General features: G+C 46.1%; 1 protein-coding gene across 1 annotated transcript in view; it reads right to left on the reverse strand.

The window, feature by feature from the left end:
• The window catches only part of VAT1L (vesicle amine transport 1 like), a 64,707-nt gene that overhangs the window by 16,584 nt on the left and 25,959 nt on the right, over positions 1–22,164 (reverse strand). Inside the window, exons 4-7 of the mRNA XM_066637679.1 lie at positions 17,105–17,247; positions 5,608–5,711; positions 3,732–3,787; positions 1,572–1,766 (exon numbers count right to left, since the gene is read on the reverse strand). Coding sequence (XP_066493776.1) covers positions 1,572–1,766; positions 3,732–3,787; positions 5,608–5,711; positions 17,105–17,247 — 498 coding nt within the window. The remainder of the gene's footprint in view (positions 1–1,571; positions 1,767–3,731; positions 3,788–5,607; positions 5,712–17,104; positions 17,248–22,164) is intronic.

Raw genomic sequence — 22,164 nt, forward strand, 5'->3', positions numbered from 1 at the left:
CCCAGGATCATTATATTATCATTGATGATCCCAAGCTGCAGCTTGGATTTGCAAATTCCCCACTCGACAGTGAATGGTGAGTAGGCTTGATAAATGAGCAGGGCTATGGTCTTGAACAGATTGTATTTACATACTTCTCAGACTAGTGTCAGACTGACAGCCTCGGTTGCTGCCAAATGTTAAATGAAAATGTTACCAAACAAATGAAAGAATATCATCCCAAGACTTCCAACAGAGCTTCTTTTCTGCCACTTGAACCTTTATTCTGGTATATCCTGGGCCAGTTCTTCCTGGCATGATGCCACAGACATAGTTTTTGATGCTAATGTGTCCATAGTAATATTACAGGTCAGTGGCTGAGGACTTATACTTCATATTCCTCATAATCCTCCTTATTCCTTCCATAGCGAACCCCACAGATTTTGCAGAAGGTCTCCCATTCAGTCAGTGACCAGACCTAATCTTGCTTAGTTTTAACAAGATGGCTTGATCATACCAGCCATGGCTCTGAGACACAGGACAGAAACTGCATCAGCAGTGACTGATCTCTTCTTAGCCTGACCCTCCTGTGACCTTCCAGACTCCTTCCTTTGCCACAGCAACCATTACCCTTCTGAGGTTCTTTATTTGAAATTCCATTCTCAAACAGCACATCTGGCTGGATGCCAGGTTGCTCTTTCTCTATGTCTGGTCTTCTCAAAGAGCTTCCAGTCAATCTTCTGCAGAAATTGGCATGCACCTACCCACTGGACAGCCAAACCCACCTGTCCAGGTAATGGAGTGAAATGGGGTGGCCAGTTGGTTTATCCTAATCCAATCAGGTAACCCCCATGACATCATCAAATCTTGTTTTCTTGATCAGCACAAGGATGCTTGGATGTGTTTTTTAGGGTCATTCGTTGGAACCAGTTGCTGGTTTAAAGAGAGCACATTCACTTCCCATGCGCAGCTTCCAGCTTTCCTAACAACATCTTAACCATTTGCAACAAACATTCTATATCCTTGTGTTATATTTTCGTACCCAAGCATACATGGTGCTATGAAATTCTGAGCCTCATGTCATGCCATCCTCATTTTTGTCATGAGAAATATGCATGCACAAGATTGCCTGAGCCTGCAATCCTATGCCCACTTACTTGGAAGTCAATCTCAATTATTACAGTGGGACATTTCCAAGAAAACATGCACAGAACTGCACTGCATTGAAAAAATCCATACGACTAAAACTACAAAACCCATGATGCAGTGCAACTGAGAGCAATGTGCCTTTGAGCAAAAACTTCCAAGGGAAATAATAACACAGACCAAAACAAGAATTTGCAAAAGCTTGAAATTGAAATTGGCAGCAGAATTTTCATGGGCTGAAGATCGGGAAAGAAAATTGTAGTACATAATTATTTAGCAGGTTTCACATGTGCACAACATTTTAGTCCACTCATATTCATTACAAATGCAGGTATATACAATGGCAATGCTTAGAGGTGTATGAATGATGGGTGCATGTCATCTTCCATGCAAATGAATTTAGGTTTTTGATATATCCGTGTAAGATGGGAAGAAAACTTTCCTACCTCTTCCAGCGCCCATAACGAATCAACCAGTGGTTTGATCTTCTTCTCGTTGTACAGTTTTATGAGTTTGTCCATTACACTGTTAATCAGGCCACTTCGACCTTGTTTGAAAAGCAGGTTTAAGAGAGAAAATCCAGCCATGACTTTGTTCTCTTCATAGAGCTTGATGGGGTTCACCTTCTCCACTTGCCACCACTCGAGACAAATGAATGGCAACAAGATAAAAACCAAAGTAAATAACATAAGCAATTTATTTCATTCCCCCCCCCCCCCCCCACACACACACATTTTTATACTGGCCTCCTTTCAAGGAGCTCAGAGTGATGTACATGGTTACTCCCTGCCTTTTGTCCTCACAACAACCTTGTGAGATAGGTGAAGCTGAGAGATATTTACTGGCACAAGGTCACCTAGGAAGCTTCATGGCTGAGATGGATGATTTGAACCTGGATCTTCCAGGTCTAAGTCCGTATCTAAATCACTGCACATCCCAGCTCCATCATAGACTCTGAAGAGGGTTGAAACCGGGATCTGAACCAAAGATGAGATCTTGACAGTGGGGTGTTTGACTTGAGGAAACAATGAATCCCTCCAGGCTAATGATTATTAGGATCAAGTTTGAGAAAAGAGTCTGAATCATAATGCAGCCTCCCACCAGCCTCCCACCAGCACTGGCCCAAGCAGCTCAGCTCGACTAGCACTGGTGCTGGGCTGGTGCTAAGCGCCATAAACGTGCCTTATGGCACAATTGCGACAGTGCTTACTGGCGGTAAGCCAGTGCGCAGAACTCAGGATTGGGTTCTGAGCTATTAATTAACTTAGGGAATTCTCTGCAGTAAGATGTGGTTTAAAAAACAACAACAAAATCCAACCACTGTAATATTTGAAAACTGGATTTTTGATGCTTTAGCTAGATTTAGACAAGAAGCCATTTACATTTTTACAATCAAGTCAATGCACTTCATTTTTATTTTATTGTATTTTGAAATTGAAGAGTTCTCTTGATTGCTTTCTCTGTCTCTGGGGTGGTCCTATTTTTCTTTAATCCAATATATCTTCCAAAGCAGGCTGAAGCTTTGAAGTCTTAAAATCAAAACATGTCCCATTTCGTCTTGATTATAAAAAGCTGTTAAATAGTAATATTTAAGTAGCAAAAGCTCCACCAAGTCAGTTGTTATTGACCAAAAGTTCTGCTTATTCAAATCCTGATTGATCTTAAGGCTATCTTTAATATTTCATACCTGCACATGCCCGATCTCGTCTGATCTCGGAAGCTAAGCAGGGTCAGGCCCGGTTAGTACTTGGATGGGAGACCGCCTGGACATACCGGGTGCTGTAGGCTTATACCATAGTCTTTCGAGACTGAAGGTTGCCAACCAACCAACCAACCAATATTTCACAAAACTCATAAGAACAAAGGAGCCTTCCTGGACTAGGCCAAAGGTCCATCTAGTCCAGCTTCCCGTGTTTCATGGCGGCCCACCAGATGTCTCTGGGAGCACACAAGGCAACAACATCTCTGCATCTCATTGCGACTCCCTTACATCTGGCATTCAGAGATAGCTCTACCTCTAAAACCCAAAGATTGCATACAGTCATCATGACTAGTAACCTACGATGCACTTTTCCTCCATAAATCTGTCCAATCCCCTTTTAAAGGAAAAATCAGAGCTAAGAGCTTTAGCTGCCAACTTCCTTACTTTTGATGAGTTGACCTGCATTGTATTGTGAATTCTGTGGGACTAGACTGTTTCTTTGTTTTGTATACCATCTTCCTTCCATGAAGGAGCTAAAGGTGGCACACATGGGGTTGCCATGTGTATGCCTCCGTTTTGCTCCCACTGCCTGGAATGACTCCAAAGGGGAGTGAGAGGGGCTGCGTGCATGTCGCGGTGAGGCTCCCTGCAAAATTTAGTGCTTTGCAGCCCCTCTAGCCAAACCACTGCATTCAGGGACTGACAGTAGTAGCAGGCTTGCTGAATCACATGGAAATGCCCTAAGATCAAATGCATTGTCACTGTTCATAAGAGGAAGCTTGGTTCTGATGCTGCAAATGGTTCATCATACCTTCAAAATAACAGAGACTGGGTACCTGGGAAATAGCGTGAACAGACACAAGAATAATCACAGGCTAGGAAACCCACAGAGTCTTGTACTTACCGATTTTGCAAAGCTGAAGAAACTCTTGGTTTCCCCAGTAACCATGTTTGATGAACCTGAGCATCAAGAAAGGGGGGGGGAAAAAGAGAATTCATGAAACTGCTCATTAGGAGCCAAACAGGTCTGTACCATCTTGGAATGCACAAAAATGATTGCTTGCTTAAAAGCGTCCTGACATTAAACTCCTATATGCAAAGCTGATGTGGCGGGGGTGGGGTGGGGGGTTAATCTGGGCACTTCCTCATCTGACTGGCCTCACATGCTTAAAGAGCAGTGCCCTCATGACGTGCTCAAGTCCTAGCCTCTCCTTTCACTTCCCCAGTAGGTACCCCTAATTAGGTATAGATCTAAAGTAAGTTTAGCAGTGCCATGAGATTTGAGAAACTAACCAGGAAGTGAGGAGAAGGGATAGAATGTTCACACATTGGGAGTGTGCATAGCCATTTGAGACTGTTTTGGGTTAAAAGGGACACCTAAATTGGACCACAGAAAATAATTCCACCATTACAGTCCTTTGGCATGCACACTGCAGTGGCGGCATAAATCCACCTAGGAATATATGCATCCCAATAAACTAATCAGGCACAGGTACAGGGTTGACCCAAGTTCTCCCAGTAAACCAAATCTCACTCCTGCTTCCCTGGTGGTGCAACAGTAGCTAACACTCCTTCTCCTGCTTCCTGGATTTGAAAAGGAAGAGGGGAATGGAATGGAAGAGGGAGCAGAGTGGTACCTGGATGGCTGAAGGTAGGGGCTCCCCATCAATCCCCAGACTCATGGGTGAAATGGCCCTGGTTTGGCTCTTTGTCTCAAACCTGGGCTCTGTGGTCATTTTGACAATTTATATAACAACCCATACAACATATGCAGAATGCAGTGAGCAGGTCCGGCAAGCCCCACCCCACCACTAAGGCACTCCTAGCATCACCCCCACTCCTCTCCAGTGGACAGAACTTATTGCTGTCTCTGGAGAGAGTGGGGAAGGACAAGGCTAGATGTGCACTATGGTGGAGCATGCGCTAGGGGCTCATGCAAGGGCTCATCCTCATGCTCGGCCAATCCCGGAAGCAGGAGTAAGCCAGGACCATGGGGGTGCTTGCCATCTGCAACTGATTCCCACCACCACCCCACAGGTCAGTCTGGGGCCAATGGGGAGGGACCCAGTTGTGAGCAGACAGCAACCATGAACACAGCTTTTCTTTTGTGCTGTAACTGTGGTGGCAGAGATAAAGGGGCATGGGGCCGGAGCCAATTTTACAGCACCAGCGCAGCAGCAATGCAGCCCCAAGGTAGGGGAACAAGCGTTCCCACAACTTAAGGAGGACTCTCGTGTCTGCAACCCCACCATAGGATGCAGTGCACGCCCCATTGGCACGGCTGCACCGGCACTGGAAAACTGGATAGGATTGGGCCCACGGACAACTATCCACTGCCTATTAGCTTTCCCAGCTGGGTACCAGACTGTGCCTAGCTGGGAGCACTAGCTGGGAAATATGCAGTGGCCAAGAAAGAGCCCTTCTTCATTGTTGCCACTGTGTTGATCTGCAGCCAAGTTCCTGAGCACCTCTGGAGGGGGGAGATTAGGGGATGCTGGGATGTATATGTGCTTCCCAAAACATAGGAGAATGTGCCACTGCAGGGCCCTCCCTGGAGCCACTGTTGGTCTTATGGGTGAACTGGCCACAATGACCGTCCATACACACTGCTTTGTCCTCACCCTAGTCTCCTTCTGAACGGCTACCATCCATTTCCATGTGATGGGTCACCACAGATATATGGCCATCATCACCCACTAGTGATGAGCTGGCTGCAGTGGGAGGAGGCAGCTGTCGCCTGAGCATGTCAAAATTCACAGGCCTGCCAACTTCTCGCTTACCATATAAAATGTAAGTCCCAAGAGGTTTGAGGAGACCGAGGCCTTTCCCTGTATTTTCTCCACAAAGGCAATCCAGGACGATGTCTACACCATCCGCAGAGATCCTAAAAAGCAACAGAGACCAAGGTTGAGGGCAAAGGCGGGCAGCTCTTACCTCTGTGGACGTCAGATCCTCATAGGGATAGGTGGAACAAATGCAAACCAATTAAGAGATACAGGGAGAATTGCACGTGGAAGAAGTTACCATCACAGCCTATTCCTAAGGTGGTATTTAAATGTAAATACCAGTAAAGCACACAGCAGCAACTACGCATTTATCAGTGAGGTGACAGGCTGTGGTGGCAGAATTCTGGGCTGTTCTTCTTCAGACTGCAAGTGGGATGCCATATTTTTTTAAAATCCTTCTTCATGCCAAAATTGGCCAGTCAGGGAGAGGCCTGCGCTAATTCTTTCCTTCAGTGTTCTCATAAGAACCTGCCATAAAGTGGGTTCGGCCTTTCATCCATTGGGCTCAGTTTGGTTGGTGCTGGCTCGTGGTGACTCCTTGAGGTTTTAGATGGGGCTCTTTCCTTGCACTATGAGACTGAACTCCTGCGTGTAGGGCATGTGTTCTACCACTGAACCTTGGTCTTTAAGAACATAAGAAGAGCCCTGCAGGATCAGGCCCAGGGACCATCTTCTGGTATCTCACAGCCTCCTGTATCCAGATGCCTCGGGCAACACACAGGACCACAACAAACTTGCATCTCACTGCCACTCCCCTGCATCTGGCATTCTATTCAACCTTGCAACCCCTGACAAAGACACAAAACTGAACTTCGGTTTAACTTGGGCCACTTTATTAAACACAAGTGACCAATTTTTAATGCATGAAACCTACTGAACACACCTTCGCTCTGTCAGCAGTCTGGGGTAAGCAAAAACAACAACAACAAAAACTGCTATCCATGGCCAATTGGGATGACAGAAAATAATTCCTACTCGGTCCTCATGATGAGCAACAAGCTAATATCAGACTGCACATATCCATCATGTAATCTGTGATGTAACCTGTCACGTAATCTGTGATTAAGTTTTCCTCCAGAAATCTGTCCAACTCCCTTTTAAAGGCATCTAAGCCAGACACCATCACCACATCCTGTGGCAAGGAGTTCCACAGACTAATTACATGCAGGGTAATTAGTCTTTTGTCTGTTCTAACTCTCCTGTCACTCAATTTTCATGGATGTCCCCTACTTCTGGTGTCGTGTGAGAGGGAAAAGAGCATCTCTGTTCCTCTTTCTGTATCTCTCCATCCTTTATCCGTCTGCTCCTCCCCAATGGAGCATGAACCCACAATCCCTTACTCCAGTGGTTCTCACACATTTAGCACCGGGACCCACCGGGACAGAATGAGAATCTGTTGGGACCCACCGGAACTGATGTCATAACCAGAAGTGAAATAATCAAGCAGGAAAATTTTTCACCAACCTAGGCTGCAATCCTACCCACACTTACCCAGGGGTAAGTTTCCTTTACTATCATTTTTAAAATAATACACATAGTAGTTTTTTAATTGTACAGGTCTATAACATTTCCCCAAATGCAGTCACATATCATGGTAGCATCAAATCTAATATATTAAAAATAAAATATTGAAATGAATGGGGACCCACCTGAAATTTTCTCGCGACCCACCTAGTGGGTCCCGATCCACAGTTTGAGAAACACTGCCTTACTCATTTACTATTTGCAGCAATACTCTTTTGCATGGAAACGCATTATAAAAATATGAGCCCACATCTACTGTCTGAGGTGGAACAGTCCAGAATTCCACCACCTCCCTCTGTGTAATGAGCAGTTTGGGTCTTAGGGCGCAATCCTAACCAACTTTCCAGCACTGGCATAGCTGTGCCAGTGGGGCATGTGCTGAAGCCTGTAGTTGGGGGGGGCAGTCACAGAGGCCTAGTCAAGGTAAGGCAATGTTTGTTCCCTTACCTTGGAGTTGCATTGCCCTTATGTCAGTGCTGGAAAGTTGGTTAGGATTGCGGCCTTACTCATGTAAGTATCCCAAGCAGCTGCTCCCTCACATGATGGTGCAAACCACACACACTGGCTCATAACACATGTGGCATTAATGTGCCAGAAGTCTGAGGTCTCAAAGCGTGTACATTATGCATAGTTTTCCCTCCCTCTCTCATAACCCCAAATGTCAGTGCTGTTAAATGGTTGGCAGAGAGCAGGGCAGAAATTAACAATAAACTGAGAAAGATGGCCCAATGAAAACAAGATCACAGGAACAAAGGAAGGAGGAACTCTCCAGATAACTGAACAAAAGATATGTGCATTCCTGCAGCTCATGGAATTAAGGCCAGTTTTGTTAGTGGGTAAACATGGTGAAGTTTTCAAGTCCCCTTCAAAACACATATGCGCTGAATGTGTGGAGGATTGGCCCTAACATATGAGAAGGGCTTAAGACTTTCTCAACGCTGCTCCCCTAAGGTACCACTTGTCACTGTGCTGTTCTCAAGAGGTATCATTGGAAATAACTGGGAATGACACCATCACCACTTACTTCCAAATTTGGTAACTGCGATGGCAGCTTCCAAGGTCAGTAAGAGGCACAGGGCAGGCAGGCGAGTTTTTTCTTGTGCTAGGAAACCACGCACTAGAGCTCTGCCTGCCAGGTTGAGCTTCCTATAGCCATTGGAAGCTCCTATTGGGGTTGGGCGTGGGTGCTGTGCGTACCACCCAACACCGCCTGACATAACACCACTTGTATGCGTACCACTGGTTGAGAACCCCTGGCTTAGATTATACCTGCATTAATCATAAGATTCAGATTTCCCCAGCCTGGAGATCTTCAACAGTTGGGTCGATTCAACCTCAGTGCAGCTACCTGCTTTGGTTTGGTCTTCAAGCCTGTTCTGTTTGAGCAGTTGCAACATGCTGGAGTTAAGTTTATCCAACATGCAGGATTAGTTTACTTCTGGCGGGGACGCTGGCATTGGAGAGGTTGCTTTGGCCAAGCCCCCAATCCTCAGCGGCCCACTTGGCCTCCTGTTCTCTGATTTGCTCTCCTCCACCTTTCCTCTGCCTGCCTTGCTCTCCTTCATTCTCTTTGCTTACTTTCCTTTGCTTTCAAAATGTAGTGTGTGTGGTTGCACTCTGCCTCCCTCTTTCTGATTGGTATGGGAGGAAAGTAGGGGCAGAATGACAGTGTAGCAATGGGGCACACTGATTGGCTGCCACTGGGTGAAGAGGAACCACGGTCAGTTATCCACTTCTCTTGCCCATTTGTGGCTCTACCTTGAAGGTGGATCTTAAGTTGTGAACTGAAGTTTGAGCTGGATCCCAGCTCTCAACAAATTGAAGGCCAGCTTAGAGACCAAGACTGCAATCCAGTCCACACTTAGCTGGGAGTAAGCTCCACTTACTATAATAGGGCTTACTTCTGAGTAGGCATGCATAGGATTAAACCCCAAATTGGCAATTTTTGAGCTGACTCTATTCAAAGACTGGCTTGGTAAATATGGATTTGCTTGCAGTTAATATGAACACTGCCTTTCCCCCATATATAGTACATTTCATTTCTTCTTCTATGTTCACTTTTTCCAAAGAGCAAAAGGTCACACATGGTTCTGAAATAGTAAAGGCTAAATCCTAGCAAGAAATTTAGACTTGACTATCAACAATACTTAGAGCAGTTCAGGTGATGAGGCTCTAGCCAGACAATCAGGAAAAGCAAATAAGGAAAGGTTGAAAGTATATCATGTAAACATCTGCAAGAAGCAATAGAGGCAGCAAGGAGAGATCAAAATCACAGTTTAAGGTGGTTACAACTTTATAGGGTAGAACGGAAACCAAGGTCATAAGAAGAGGTCATAGAAGGAGTGAAGATAAATTATGAGCCTATTTCAGTCAAAGGATGCTTGTAAAAAAAAAAAAGACAACAGCAGAGGCCATGAATATTTTAAATTAATAAGCAGCTTTAATACCATGAGTTAGTCACAGCTGATTACATGGACTCCACTAAATGCAGATGTTATGATAATCACCATAGTTTTGAGCATGAGGAATTGTGCAAACTAGACATCTCTGTAACCTGTGCTTTTTTCCCCACTTTGATCAGTAACAGTGATAAAGTGGCAATGATCTCTCTCTTCCATGACCAACTTGATTATTCTGCTCCTGATTCTGTGAATGTATGTCTGATTGTTAATACTGTTTATTATTATTATTTCTAAGTTTCTAATTTTTACAAAAAAAACTTACTTTGCAACTAAAAAATTTATAAGTCATGTCTTGGATGAATGCAGTCCTTTGTATCATTTTGGGATGTTCGATTTAAGACCCTCCCATATTGGTTCTGGGTGGGAAAAGCTTTTTGGGAGAGTTTAAAAAATTATTCTAACCATGTTTAGCTTAAGGTAGTGTAAAATGAATGATTATTTGAAATTATTTCAAATGTACCTTAAGATATGTATAACAAACAAACAAAAACCCAAAATGCCTAATAAAATTATTGAGGGAGGAAGGGAGGGAGGGAGGGAGGAGTAATTTGCTCTGAGCATATTTCCAAACTTCTGTCCAGTAGCAAAGAGAAAAGCACTTTACCAGAGAGCAGTTGAGAACACCGGCAGCGATTACTGCTTATAGTTCTGTTTCAAATATTTACAAGACTTCAGTCTTAAAGATCGACAATAGTATCTCCTTCAGCAGTGGCGTACAAATGGGAAGACAGGGGGATGCAGGCCCTGGGTGCCAAGCTAGAGGGGGGTGACAAAGACTGCCTCCCAATCTTTGAAATCTTGGTATTTTTGAATAATACCATCATGTTATATATCTTTTGATGTGTAATTTCATGCAGAATGTAATGAAACAAACCACATGGAAATATCTCCATTCTATAAAAAGTTATAGTCAAAAAAACAGAAAAGGAAAACACAACTGCTTTATATAACAAAAAGTGAAGTTATGAAGTTTAAAAGAAAGAAAAAAATTAAAAAATGTATTTTTAATTGCTAACTTTAATTAAACAATTATGAAAAGCATTCGTGCGGCTATTCTGGATAATGATGCCCAAGGGAACAAGGGAGGCATAAGGCACAGAGAACTGCTCCTAATTCCCCAAAAGCAACGCTTTTCTCATGACAATGATAGTGTCTGAAATTAGCTAATAGCAATTAGGCACACATCAAAGACTGCGTTTTGTGGTCTGGACTATCCATTTTGTTTTTTGTTTTTTCCCTTTCCAAGAAACCGGAAAAGCAGCCCATGAGAAATGGAAGATGTATGAAAAAAAATGGAATATGATAATGTGAGAAGAGTGGGCATTGTATGTTCTGTGATTGCCTCAGGTGAGATTGGACAGGCATAAGAACATAAAAACAGCCCCACTGGATCAGGCCATAGGCCCATCTAGTCCAGCTTCCTGTATCTCACACCCAGGGAGCACACCAGATAACAAGAGACCTCATCCTGGTGCCCTCCCCTACATCTGGCATTCTGACTTAACCCATTTCTAAAATCAGGAGGTTGCACATACACATCATGGCTTGTAGCCCGTAATGGATTTTTCCTCCAGAAACATGTCCAATCCCCTTTTAAAGGCATTTAGGCCAGATGCCGTCACCACATCCTATGGCAAGGAGTTCCACAGACCAACTACAGGCTGAGTAAAGAAATATGTTCTTTTGTCTGTCCTAACTCTCCCAACACTCAATTTTAGTGGCTGTCCCCTGGTTCTGGTGTTATGTGAGAGTGTAAAGACCACCTCTCTATCCACTTTATCCTTTCCATGCATAATTTTGTATGTCTCAATCATGTCCCCCCTCAGGCCTCTCTTTTCTAGGCTGAAGAGGCCCAAACGCCGTAGCCTTTCCTCATAAGGAAGGTGCCCCAGCCCAGTATTTAGAAGGGTGTTGGCCCCTTCAATGAAAAACTCATTCCTCCAGGATGTTTCCTGGGCTCTCTCCCTGCTTTTAGCAGTGGACCTCCCCAGGAAACCAGAAGCACAGTTTCTGACCCCGTCAGGAGCCTCAGAGAGGTTTCCGCAAAGTCCTACAGCCTCGCGCCTGGGGCATTTGTCCCATCGGACTTAATGGTAGGCCCGCAACTGCCTGCTTTTCATCTTGTCCCTCCATGAAGACATATTTATTGTCTCAAGCTTTCCCAGGTTATGTTTCACTCCTAGTTATCACTTTCATTCTTCTGCAATGTTGTTTTACCATGATTTATTTATATATTTGTTTTTGTATATATTTGTTTTTGTTTCAGGGCTTGCTCTTGCACTCAGTGGTGTAGCTACAGAGGGTGCCAAGCATCAAGTTTTGCAGGGAGCCTCAGTACAGCATGCAAATGGTCCCTTCCCCCTCCCCTTCGGAGCCATTCCAGACAGTGGGAGCAAAATGTAGGCGAATGCCAGAGAAGAGGTAAATGCCTCTGTTTTTGCTCCCACCACCCGGAATGCCTCCGAAGGGGAGGGGCCGCTTGTGGTCCTCCTGCCATGACACATTTCATTTGCACAACTACCCTGCAAGGTAGGCTAGGTTGACCGATTTGACTGGTTCAAAATCATCCAGTGAGCTGATTCTGGATAAGCAGGAATTCAAACATGGATCTTTCTGGTCCTAGCCCCAAACGTAGGTGCCTCATGTTATCAAAATTTCAATTTTATTTTTTTTTTTTTTTTTTTTTAAAAAGCAAGTTTCTAGCCCTTAGGGCTTGGCTGTGGTGGGCCTAAAACTGTATGGGCAGGTCCTTGCAAAATCTCGGAAGCTGGAAGGAAGAGGATAGGACAGAGCAAAATTTACTCTAAATTGTGTATAGGGCTTTGATGCCCTGCAGAGCTATTTCCTCTTCCATGTGTGTATATTCCAAAGCCTCCATTATTTGTTCCAGTTCCACAGATGAAGGGCATTGACTGATAGCCACACAGTGGCATGGACATTCCTTCTAAGCAGATTTGCCAAGGACAATGAGGCCAAGCGAGACTATGAGGAACGCATGGCCAGCAACATTAAGGGGAATAATAAAAGCTTCTTCAAATATGTTAGAAGCAGGAAACCCGCCAGAGAAGCGGTTGGCCCTCTGGATGGTGAGGGAGGGAAAGGGGAGATAAAAGGTGACTTAGAGATGGCAGAGAAATTAAATGAGTTCTTTGCATCTGTCTTCACGGCAGAAGACCTCGGGCAGATACCGCTGCCCGAACGGCCCCTCCTGACCGAGGAGTTAAGTCAGATAGAGGTTAAAAGAGAAGATGTTTCAGACATTGATAAATTAAAGATCAATAAGTCACCGGGCCCTGATGGCATCCACCCAAGAGTTATTAAGGAATTGAAGAATGAAGTTGCAGATCTCTTGACTAAGGTATGCAACTTGTCCCTCAAAACGGCCACGGTGCCAGAAGATTGGAGGATAGCAAATGTCACGCCTATTTTTAAAAAGGGAAAGAGGGGGGACCCAGGAAACTATAGGCCGGTCAGCCTAACATCCATACCAGGTAAGATGGTGGAATGCCTCATCAAAGATAGGATCTCAAAACACATAGATGAACAGGCCTTGCTGAGGGAGAGTCAGCATGGCTTCTGTAAGGGTAAGTCTTGCCTCACAAACCTTATAGAATTATTTGAAAAGGTCAATAGGCATGTGGATTTGGGAGAACCCGTGGACATTATATATCTGGACTTTCAGAAGGCGTTTGACACGGTCCCTCACCAAAGGCTACTGAAAAAACTCCACAGTGAGGGAATTAGAGGACAGGTCCTCTCATGGATTGAGAACTGGTTGGAGGCCAGGAAGCAGAGAGTGGGTGTCAATGGGCAATTTTCACAATGGAGAGAGGTGAAAAGTGGTGTGCCCCAAGGATCTGTCCTGGGACTGGTGCTTTTCAACCTCTTCATAAATGACCTGGAGACAGGGTTGAGCAGTGAGGTGGCAAAGTTTGCAGACGACACCAAACTTTTCCTAGTGGTGAAGACCAGAAGTGATTGTGAGGAGCTCCAGAAGGATCTCTCCAGACTGGCAGAATGGGCAGCAAAATGGCAGATGCGCTTCAATGTCAGTAAGTGTAAAGTCATGCACATTGGGGCAAAAAATCAAAACTTCACATATAGGCTGATGGGTTCTGAGCTGTCTGTGACAGATCAGGAGAGAGATCTTGGGGTGGTGGTGGACAGGTCGATGAAAGTGTCGACCCAATGTGCGGCGGCAGTGAAGAAGGCCAATTCTATGCTTGGGATCATTAGGAAGGGTATTGAGAACAAAACGGCTAGTATTATAATGCCGTTGTACAAATCTATGATAAGGCCACACCTGGAGTATTGTGTCCAGTTCTGGTCGCCGCATCTCAAAAAAGACATAGTGGAAATGGAAAAGGTGCAAAAGAGAGCGACTAAGATGATTACGGGGCTGGGGCACCTTCCTTATGAGGAAAGGCTACGGCGTTTGGCCTCTTCAGCCTAGAAAAGAGACGCCTGAGGGGGGACATGATTGAGACGTACAAAATTATGCAGGGGATGGACAGAGTGGATAGGGAGATGCTCTTTACACTCTCACATAATACCAGAACCAGGGGACATCCACTAAAATTGAGTGTTGGGTGGGTTAGGACAGACAAAAGAAAATATTTCTTTACTCAGCGTGTGGTCGGTCTGTGGAACTCCTTGCCACAGGATGTGGTGCTCGCGTCTACCCTAGACGCCTTTAAAAGGGGATTGGACATGTTTCTGGAGGAAAAATCCATTACGGGGTACAAGCCATGATGTGTATGCGCAACCTCCTGATTTTAGAAATGGGTTATGTCAGAATGCCAGATGCAAGGGAGGGCACCAGGATGAGGTCTCTTGTTATCTGGTGTGCTCCCTGGGGCATTTGGTGGGCCGCTGTGAGATACAGGAAGCTGGACTAGATGGGCCTATGGCCTGATCCAGTGGGGCTGTTCTTATGTTCTTATGTTAATGAGCAGGGCACTGAGAAGGAGTGGTCTATCTCCCCCACAGCATTCATTAATCTTTCTGAGCAAGCGCTCAAATGCTCGCAACTCTACTGAGCTACTGAGCAAGTAGCTCAAGCGCTTCCAACTCTCTGCTATTGTATGTGTCATCACTACAACATCCCTGTAGACCAAGCTCTGTAGACCAAGATCCAGGTCTACAGAGCTTGCATCCTGAGTACACTTCTGTACTGCAGTGAGTCATGGAGTCTCCGCTCACAACAGGAGAGGAAACTGAACGCTTTCCACATGCGCTGCCTCCGGCGCATTCTTGGCATCACCTGGCAGGACAAAGTTCCTAACAACACAGTCCTGGAACGTGCTGGAATCCCTAGCATGTATGCACTTCTGAAACAGAGACGCCTGCGTTGGCTCGGTCATGTTGTGAGAATGGATGATGGCCGGATCCCAAAGGATCTCCTCTATGGAGAACTCGTGCAAGGAAAGCGCCCTACAGGTAGACCACAGCTGCGATACAAGGACATCTGCAAGAGGGATCTGAAGGCCTCAGGGATGGACCTCAACAGGTGGGAAACCCTGGCCTCTGAGCGGCCCGCTTGGAGGCAGGCTGTGCAGCATGGCCTTTCCCAGTTTGAAGAGACACTTTGCCAACAGTCTGAGGCAAAGAGGCAAAGAAGGAAGGCTCATAGCCAGGGAGACAGACCAGGGACAGACTGCACTTGCTCCCAGTGTGGAAGGGATTGTCACTCCCAGATTGGCCTTTTCAGCCACACTAGACGCTGTGCCAGAACTACCTTTCAGAGCGCGATACTATAGTCTTTCGAGACTGAAGGTTGCCAATACACTACAACATATGCCAAGATGGCAATCCTTGGCCTTACCTGGGAGTCAGCCTCATTAAAACCAGCTGGACTGTCATCTGAGTCAATAGGCCTAGGCTTGCACTGCAAATGCTATTGGTCCTTGAAATCCACTGAACAGCAGAAGCAGCAAGATTGCAAGGCAATTCCATGAAAAAGAGGAGGAACTGGCTTTTACCTTACTCTGGGGATCTCAAATGTTCCTTCTAGAAATAATTCCGATTTTTCAGGTTTAGCTGAGCAAAGCCAGAGGGAGAAACTCGAGTTCAGTGCCCGCTTCATCACAGCAGAGGGCCTTGCTTGTGTTTTAACAGGTGTCAGTTGGATTTTCCAACTCTTTTCATCCTACTCAGTCAAGACAACCTCACTGAAAGATCTAATCCTTTTGGTCTGTGTCAAATTGCCCGGAGCAATTGCCAGGAGAGTACGCTAATAATATCCTCTTTTGATGAGCCTGCTCCTATAAAAGCACAATAACTAGCCTCTCCTTTCAGGAGCTGATCAAAGTAAAAAGAAAAACCACCAGTGAAAAAATGTTCATGTCCTCTTAAAGCTAGCTCACACAATATACTTTTTTTTTTTTTTTTTTGTCCAAAAGATCGGTCTGGACTCAAAAGCAATCATACATGCACTTTCCAGGGAGTAAGTCCCATTTATCTCAGTGTAGCTGACTTCTGAGTCGACATGCATAGGATTGCACTATAAGGGCATGATCCTCTTCCAGTCCAGCCTTCCTCACCTGTCTGCTACAAAATTACTTGCAAACATAACAGATACAGGCATGCCCCCTTATCCATAGCTGTTCCATCCTGGAACCCCCTGAGGATAGTGGAAACCACAGGTACGGGCGAACTCGCAGACCTGAGGGGAAATTACCCTCCAGGGGTGATGGGAGCTCCACTCGTCTTGCCTCTGGAAGGGCCTCTGAGCTCAGCAGAGGCCAGAGGTGTGTGCACTGAGGGAGGCCTAGACCCAATACATGGATAAGTGAATTTGCAGATATGGGATCCATGGATATGCCCACCCCGGCTGCATGTCTTCCACACAATGTGTGTATAAGTGGCAGACAATGTGTGTAAGTGTATATAAGTGGCCACACAATGTGTGTATAAGTGGCAGGGCCCAAGACCTTCTGGTGCCTGAGGTGGCACACCAAATGCTGCCCTCTTTCCCTGGCAGTGCACCAGCTCTGTGCATGTGCCTCTGCTTTGCTCTAGTGACTCAGAATAGCTCCAAAGGAGAGAGGCCACCTGCATGGTGCAGTGATCCTCCCTGCAAAACTTAGTGCTTTGCACCTCCTCTAGCTATGCCACTGAGCACAGAGATCCTTAGTAGTCATTACACAACAACTGCCATAGGTTGAATTGACTGACGCGGTGTGCAAATTGATGTGTAAATCTAATGAAGGTTGAGACTGTTCATACTATAAGTAATGATTTGTGACAACAGTCAGTTTTGCTACAGGCTTAATATGGCATAGACTCATCCTTGTACTTGTATATGGACCTAGCAGCAGGATGCCAACTCAACACCTCTCAGAAAGAGCCTGCACACCTGCCCACCTAGAATGGTGTACCCAGCCTTCATAAAAGGACAAACCAAAATCATGGCCTGAAAATAAAAAGAGGTCACATTTTTTTGCTATGACCTTGCTAGCTTCTGAAATCACACCCCACAAATCAAATAATGGAAAGTGCCTTACTTTTTCACTTCTTGGACGTAGTCTGCATTCCGGTCGAAGAGGTGGGTCACCGAGCCTTTGATGGCCTCATGTTTGAAGGCCGATGCTGTTCCAAACACAGTAACGTTGGGGACTGTTGTGCAGAGCTGGGCGACCGCTTGCCCCTGAAATCACATCACCGGGTTACCTATTCACGCGAGTCAAGTCTACCGCCTGATTTTCAGAGTTGCGAAGGCACTCATTTATTTCCAGGAACCAAAGCAGGGTCAGTGCCAGGTTGTTGGGGGGTCTTAGGACAAAGCCTTGCAGTAGTCCCTTCCCAGGGTGTGTTTGGCCCCTTTGACCAAACTCCTGGTGTTGTGCTGCAACATGTGGTAGCTCCTCCCACCCTCTCCATCAGCAAATTGGGGGAACTTTCGGCAGTGGTGGCAGCACCTCCCCCTCGGGGAGTAGGAGAAAGAGAAGCCACCCCAGAGCCTCTCCCATTCACCAGTGGTACAGAGAATTGGAAGGAGAGAGACAGCCACCACTGCCTATCCCCTCATAGCTCCTCCCTTGCCCACCCTCCCTGCAGGCCAATATTCTCCCATATCTACAGACCCCAAATCTTATTGCCCATTAGTGACTGGGGGGAGGGGGTGCTGGGTGCAGTGGTGGCTTAAGTCTCCTGGCCAGTTTGTACAGCCACTGTGACCTGTGATTGTTGCCTGGTGAGTCATGGGTTGGCCTGGCCAGGTGGTCCCTTTGAAGGAGGCTCTGGCCTAGCCAGTGTGTCCAAACTGGCCCATCTCATTGCTGTAAGACTGAGGATACGAGTTAGATGCACAAAACAAACAGGTTTCCATTTCTGTACATCCAATTCTCTCTCTGGCTCAGTGGGAGCAAATTTGCTGTGCTGTAAATGGGGACTGCTGCGGGGATGATGAGGGATGTGCACATTGTTACCTAATCACCTGCCTTAGACCCCCTTTCTTTCCTCCCAAGGTAACCTGTAACAACCATCAATACAGGACAGAGGGAGGCGGTGCAGAACGAAGACAGGCAAAGTATGAACTTAAGAGAAAAGCTCCAGACTTGCTGCCTTGCAAATTTTATTATTAAAAGACCCTCTGCTGACAGCTAACAAAAACCGCAGACGATAGCATCATCATAGCTAAAAACAAAAATAGCAAGACATGTTCAACAGGCAGACCGATACCAGGCTACTTCCCTTTAAGAAGGTGGGGGCAGGTGCATGAGGAGGACAGGGAAGGTTAACACCCTTTTGGGGGGACTTTGTTTTGAACGACAACTGAAATGTATAAAAGGAGGGTCCCACCCTTTTGACATTGCCTTTGAATTTGAGTGTGCAAGCTCTCAAAGGTCAGGGACATGTCTTGTTGTTGAACAATAAAGAACCTTCAAAGCCTTCCACCTTTCAGTGTCTGCTTATTCGGCCTCAGCAGCACTGGACAGAATCCACCCTGTCTACCGAACTGGCGCTGCCCTTCTGGGCAGGGGTATGACAACATGATCCCATAAGCAGTATTGGCACATTCTGTTGTACATCGTGCCGGACTAGCATTTCTTTCCCATTTACACTCATCCTCAATTTTTGTCCGCCAGACTTTAGTGAGCCACTATAACACTGCAGGAATTCTGACTGCTTTAAAGCAAGCATTGCAAGTCGTTCCCTTAACTCAGGGGTGGGCAAACATTTTGGCAGGAGGGCCACACCATTTCTCTGACACTGTGTCGGGGGCCAGGGGAAAAAAAAATTAATTTACATTTCAAATTTGAATAAATTTACATAAATTTACATAGGCGATTACATTAGGGACGGAACTTATATGAATGAATTTTACTGAGCTTGTTTATAATACACATGAGAACTTTAATACAGGCATGTAGAACCACATGAGGGCTATGAACTGTTTGCCACACACCTCTTGTACAGTGAAAACATACAGACCAAACCCGAAACATGGAGACGTAACTTGTTCAGAGGCAATGGGGAAGGTTAAAATAATGCCCAGGGAAAAGCAGAAAACACATGAAGACTATAAAAGGCCTTGTTCTAACTCGGCCCGCAGCTCACATCTGGCAGTTGTGATTGGCGGTCGTGGGCCAGCGTAGGCTCCCTCACTCTCCGACAGGCTAGAGGCTCATTGGAGACTGGGGACTCCCTGCAGGCCAAATTGGGGGCCCCAAGGGACGCAAATGGCCCCCAGGCCGAGGTTTGCCCACCCCTGCTTTAACTAGATAAACCATCCTCCTGCATAACAGAGAAAGGGGCTGCAATTTTGGGAGTGAGAGCTCTCCGCTGACTGCAACAACAGGGCACTGTTCCATGAGCGCCTCAATTACAATCGCCACTTAACGAGAGTTCAATCAAGCTCAGCAGTGTGTTCAATGCACAGTAAGAAAAGGCAACACACAAGAGATTATAAACTCAGCAGGCAAAAGAGCAAATGGCTAGAGAAAGGAAGCATTGTGCATGCCCTGCACATACCACCAAGCTCAAAACATGTGCCAGGGAAATAATAAATATGCATGATGGATGCCCTGTACTCGGCAGAATGGACTCTGATTTAATTCATTTTTATTCTTTTAAAAGTTTTCTATACGCCACTCCCCTCACCTTCATAAAGGCCTCTGAAGCAGAGGAACTATCGGCCGTGCACATGGTCCTGCATAGCCCAGTTCAGATCTTCTTCCATGGGCACAGTTCTTCTTCCTCTCTGCTGACACTATACCTCCTATATCACCCACCTACTACACTTTTAAAGCAATTATAATTTATAATTATAATGCGAATTTTGAATAAAAACGCCTAACGCTGCTTTAAGTACTTCTACCTTTGGAAAACACCAATATCCGCAAAAAAATAAAACTGTTTTCCCCCAACTCAAGTGAAATACTTGCTAATATTCCCATTTTAAAGACTTGGAGTCAAAGCCTAGAGAGAGAAAAAAGAGAAAGATCGGCTCAAGACCCTCCAACCAGTGGCATAGCTAGAGGGGGTGCAAAGCACTAAGTTTTGCAGGGAGCCTCAGCATGGCAGGCAAGCGGCACCTTCCCCTTCCCTTTGGAGACATTCTGGGCCACAAGAGCAAAATGGAGGCATCGCCCTCTAGCTATGCCACTGCCTCCCACTGTGGCTGAAGCACAGTTTCAAACTCTCACAATGAAAGACAAGGGATTTCTACTACACCTCCTGCACTTGCCAAGTTCAATGCCGAGGCTCCTCTTTACCACCCCTGAAAATGGGTTTCCTCTCCAGAGAGCTTGTTAAGGCTTCAGTTTGAACAGTGGAAGCACATTTGCTTTCAAGGGGCAGGTTGTCCTGTCAAGAAGTCCCTCATTCAAGGTCACGTTCAATGCTTGCTGTAGCCTTTCTTGACAGGAATTAAGTGTAATGGAAATGCGCAAGATCCCTGGAGGAGATAGGGTGTGGTGCCAACAGTGGCCCCTTGCTCTGGCAAGCAAGCACAGGGTTAACCCTAGGGCTCTAACTAGCAGTGGGTGTGCTGCAAGCTGCAGCCACTAGAGGCAATGAGGTCTTCAGGGATATAAGCAGCACCTGGAGCAGGGAGAGTTTGTGGGTTGTAGTTGGAGAGAGAGTAGAAGCGGGAGATGAGATTTGCTGGCTTATTGGACTGACTTTCTGGCACATTAACTCAAGGACTGGTGGACAAACAATGAACTGGCACACTGACTGATGGACTGGAGGATGGACAACAAACTGGTACACTGACTGATGAACTGGAGTAGGGGTGTCCAAACTTTTTGGCAGGAGGGCCACATCATCTTTCTGACACTGTGTTGGGGACCAGGAAAAAAACCAATTAATTTACATTTAAAATTTGAATAAATTTACATAAATGAATATATCAGAGATGGAACTTGCATGAATGAATGAAGGTCTTGCCTATAGTTCAAGGCCTATAAAAGGTCTTGCACAAAGCAAGGCTGGCCTTTCTGTCACTGCCATTGCTACATCACAGATGTGAAATAGCAAGCAGTGGAGGGAGCCCTCATCTCACAGCTCACATGAGAAGTTGAACAATTGCCCTCACGCTGAGAGCAGTTACATCGGGCCAGCACAGGCCCCAGCAAGTCTCCGGAGGGCCAGAGGCTCATTGGAGACTGGGGGTTCCCCGCGGGCCGGATTGGGAGTCCTCAAGGGCCGCAAGTGGCCCCCGGGCTGGGGTTTGGACACCCCTGAACTGGAGGATGGACAACGAACTGGCACACTGACTGATGGACTAACCCACTGGTCTTCAAACATTTTGGCCAGAGGGCCGCATCAAATATCTGCTGAGGTGTTGAGGGCCGGAAAAATAATTTAAATACAAAATTTAAATAAATAAATTTGAGATGGAACTTAGATGAGTGAATAAATGAATGGGCTCATTCATTCAACCTCTCCGGCCCTCAGAACACCGTCCAGACACACTCAGAGCACAGTTCTGGTCATGCTCAGTTGAGTGGGCCAGAGGCTTTCAGGGGACAAGAGGTTGGCCACGGGTTGGATAGAGGCTTGCCACGGGCCCCATCTGGCCCCCGGGCTGGGGGTTGGAGACCCCTGGTAACCAAACAGACTGCTGAATGGTGGAGAGCTGAGGTGGTGCTGCTGCACCTGGAAGAACTGCTGCCTTAGGAACTAGGAGGATGGAACCTGCAACCCAAAGCCAAGCTACCTTTTCAGCTGGTGCTGGAGTATGGTGGTAGATTTTGCACAGTGGTAGAGTTAGCAGCTGTTAAGCCGGGGAAGCTAATTAGCTTGACGTGGGCCTAAGTTCCCTAGGCCAAGTTTAGAACAGGAATTTGGCCAGACATTAAGCAGAGCAGAAGAGAGGTATGCTGAACTGCAGACCAGGGCCAGGGGACTGAGCCTTGATCAACTGTCTCCTTCAATTGGTTCCTCCAGTTGAACTCTCATTTGGAAGTGGAGTTGTTCAAAGAAGCATGGAAGGGAAGGGCTACTGCACAACCTTTTGACATGCAGTGAACCGCAATATGGAGCAGTGCCTTCTGAGCTGCGGCACCTCATCTTTGGAACTCTCTGCCCCTGCGAGTTCATACCAGGAAAATATTTA

The sequence above is a fragment of the Tiliqua scincoides genome, chromosome 9, assembly GCF_035046505.1.
Source record: "Tiliqua scincoides isolate rTilSci1 chromosome 9, rTilSci1.hap2, whole genome shotgun sequence".
NCBI lineage: Eukaryota > Metazoa > Chordata > Lepidosauria > Squamata > Scincidae > Tiliqua > Tiliqua scincoides.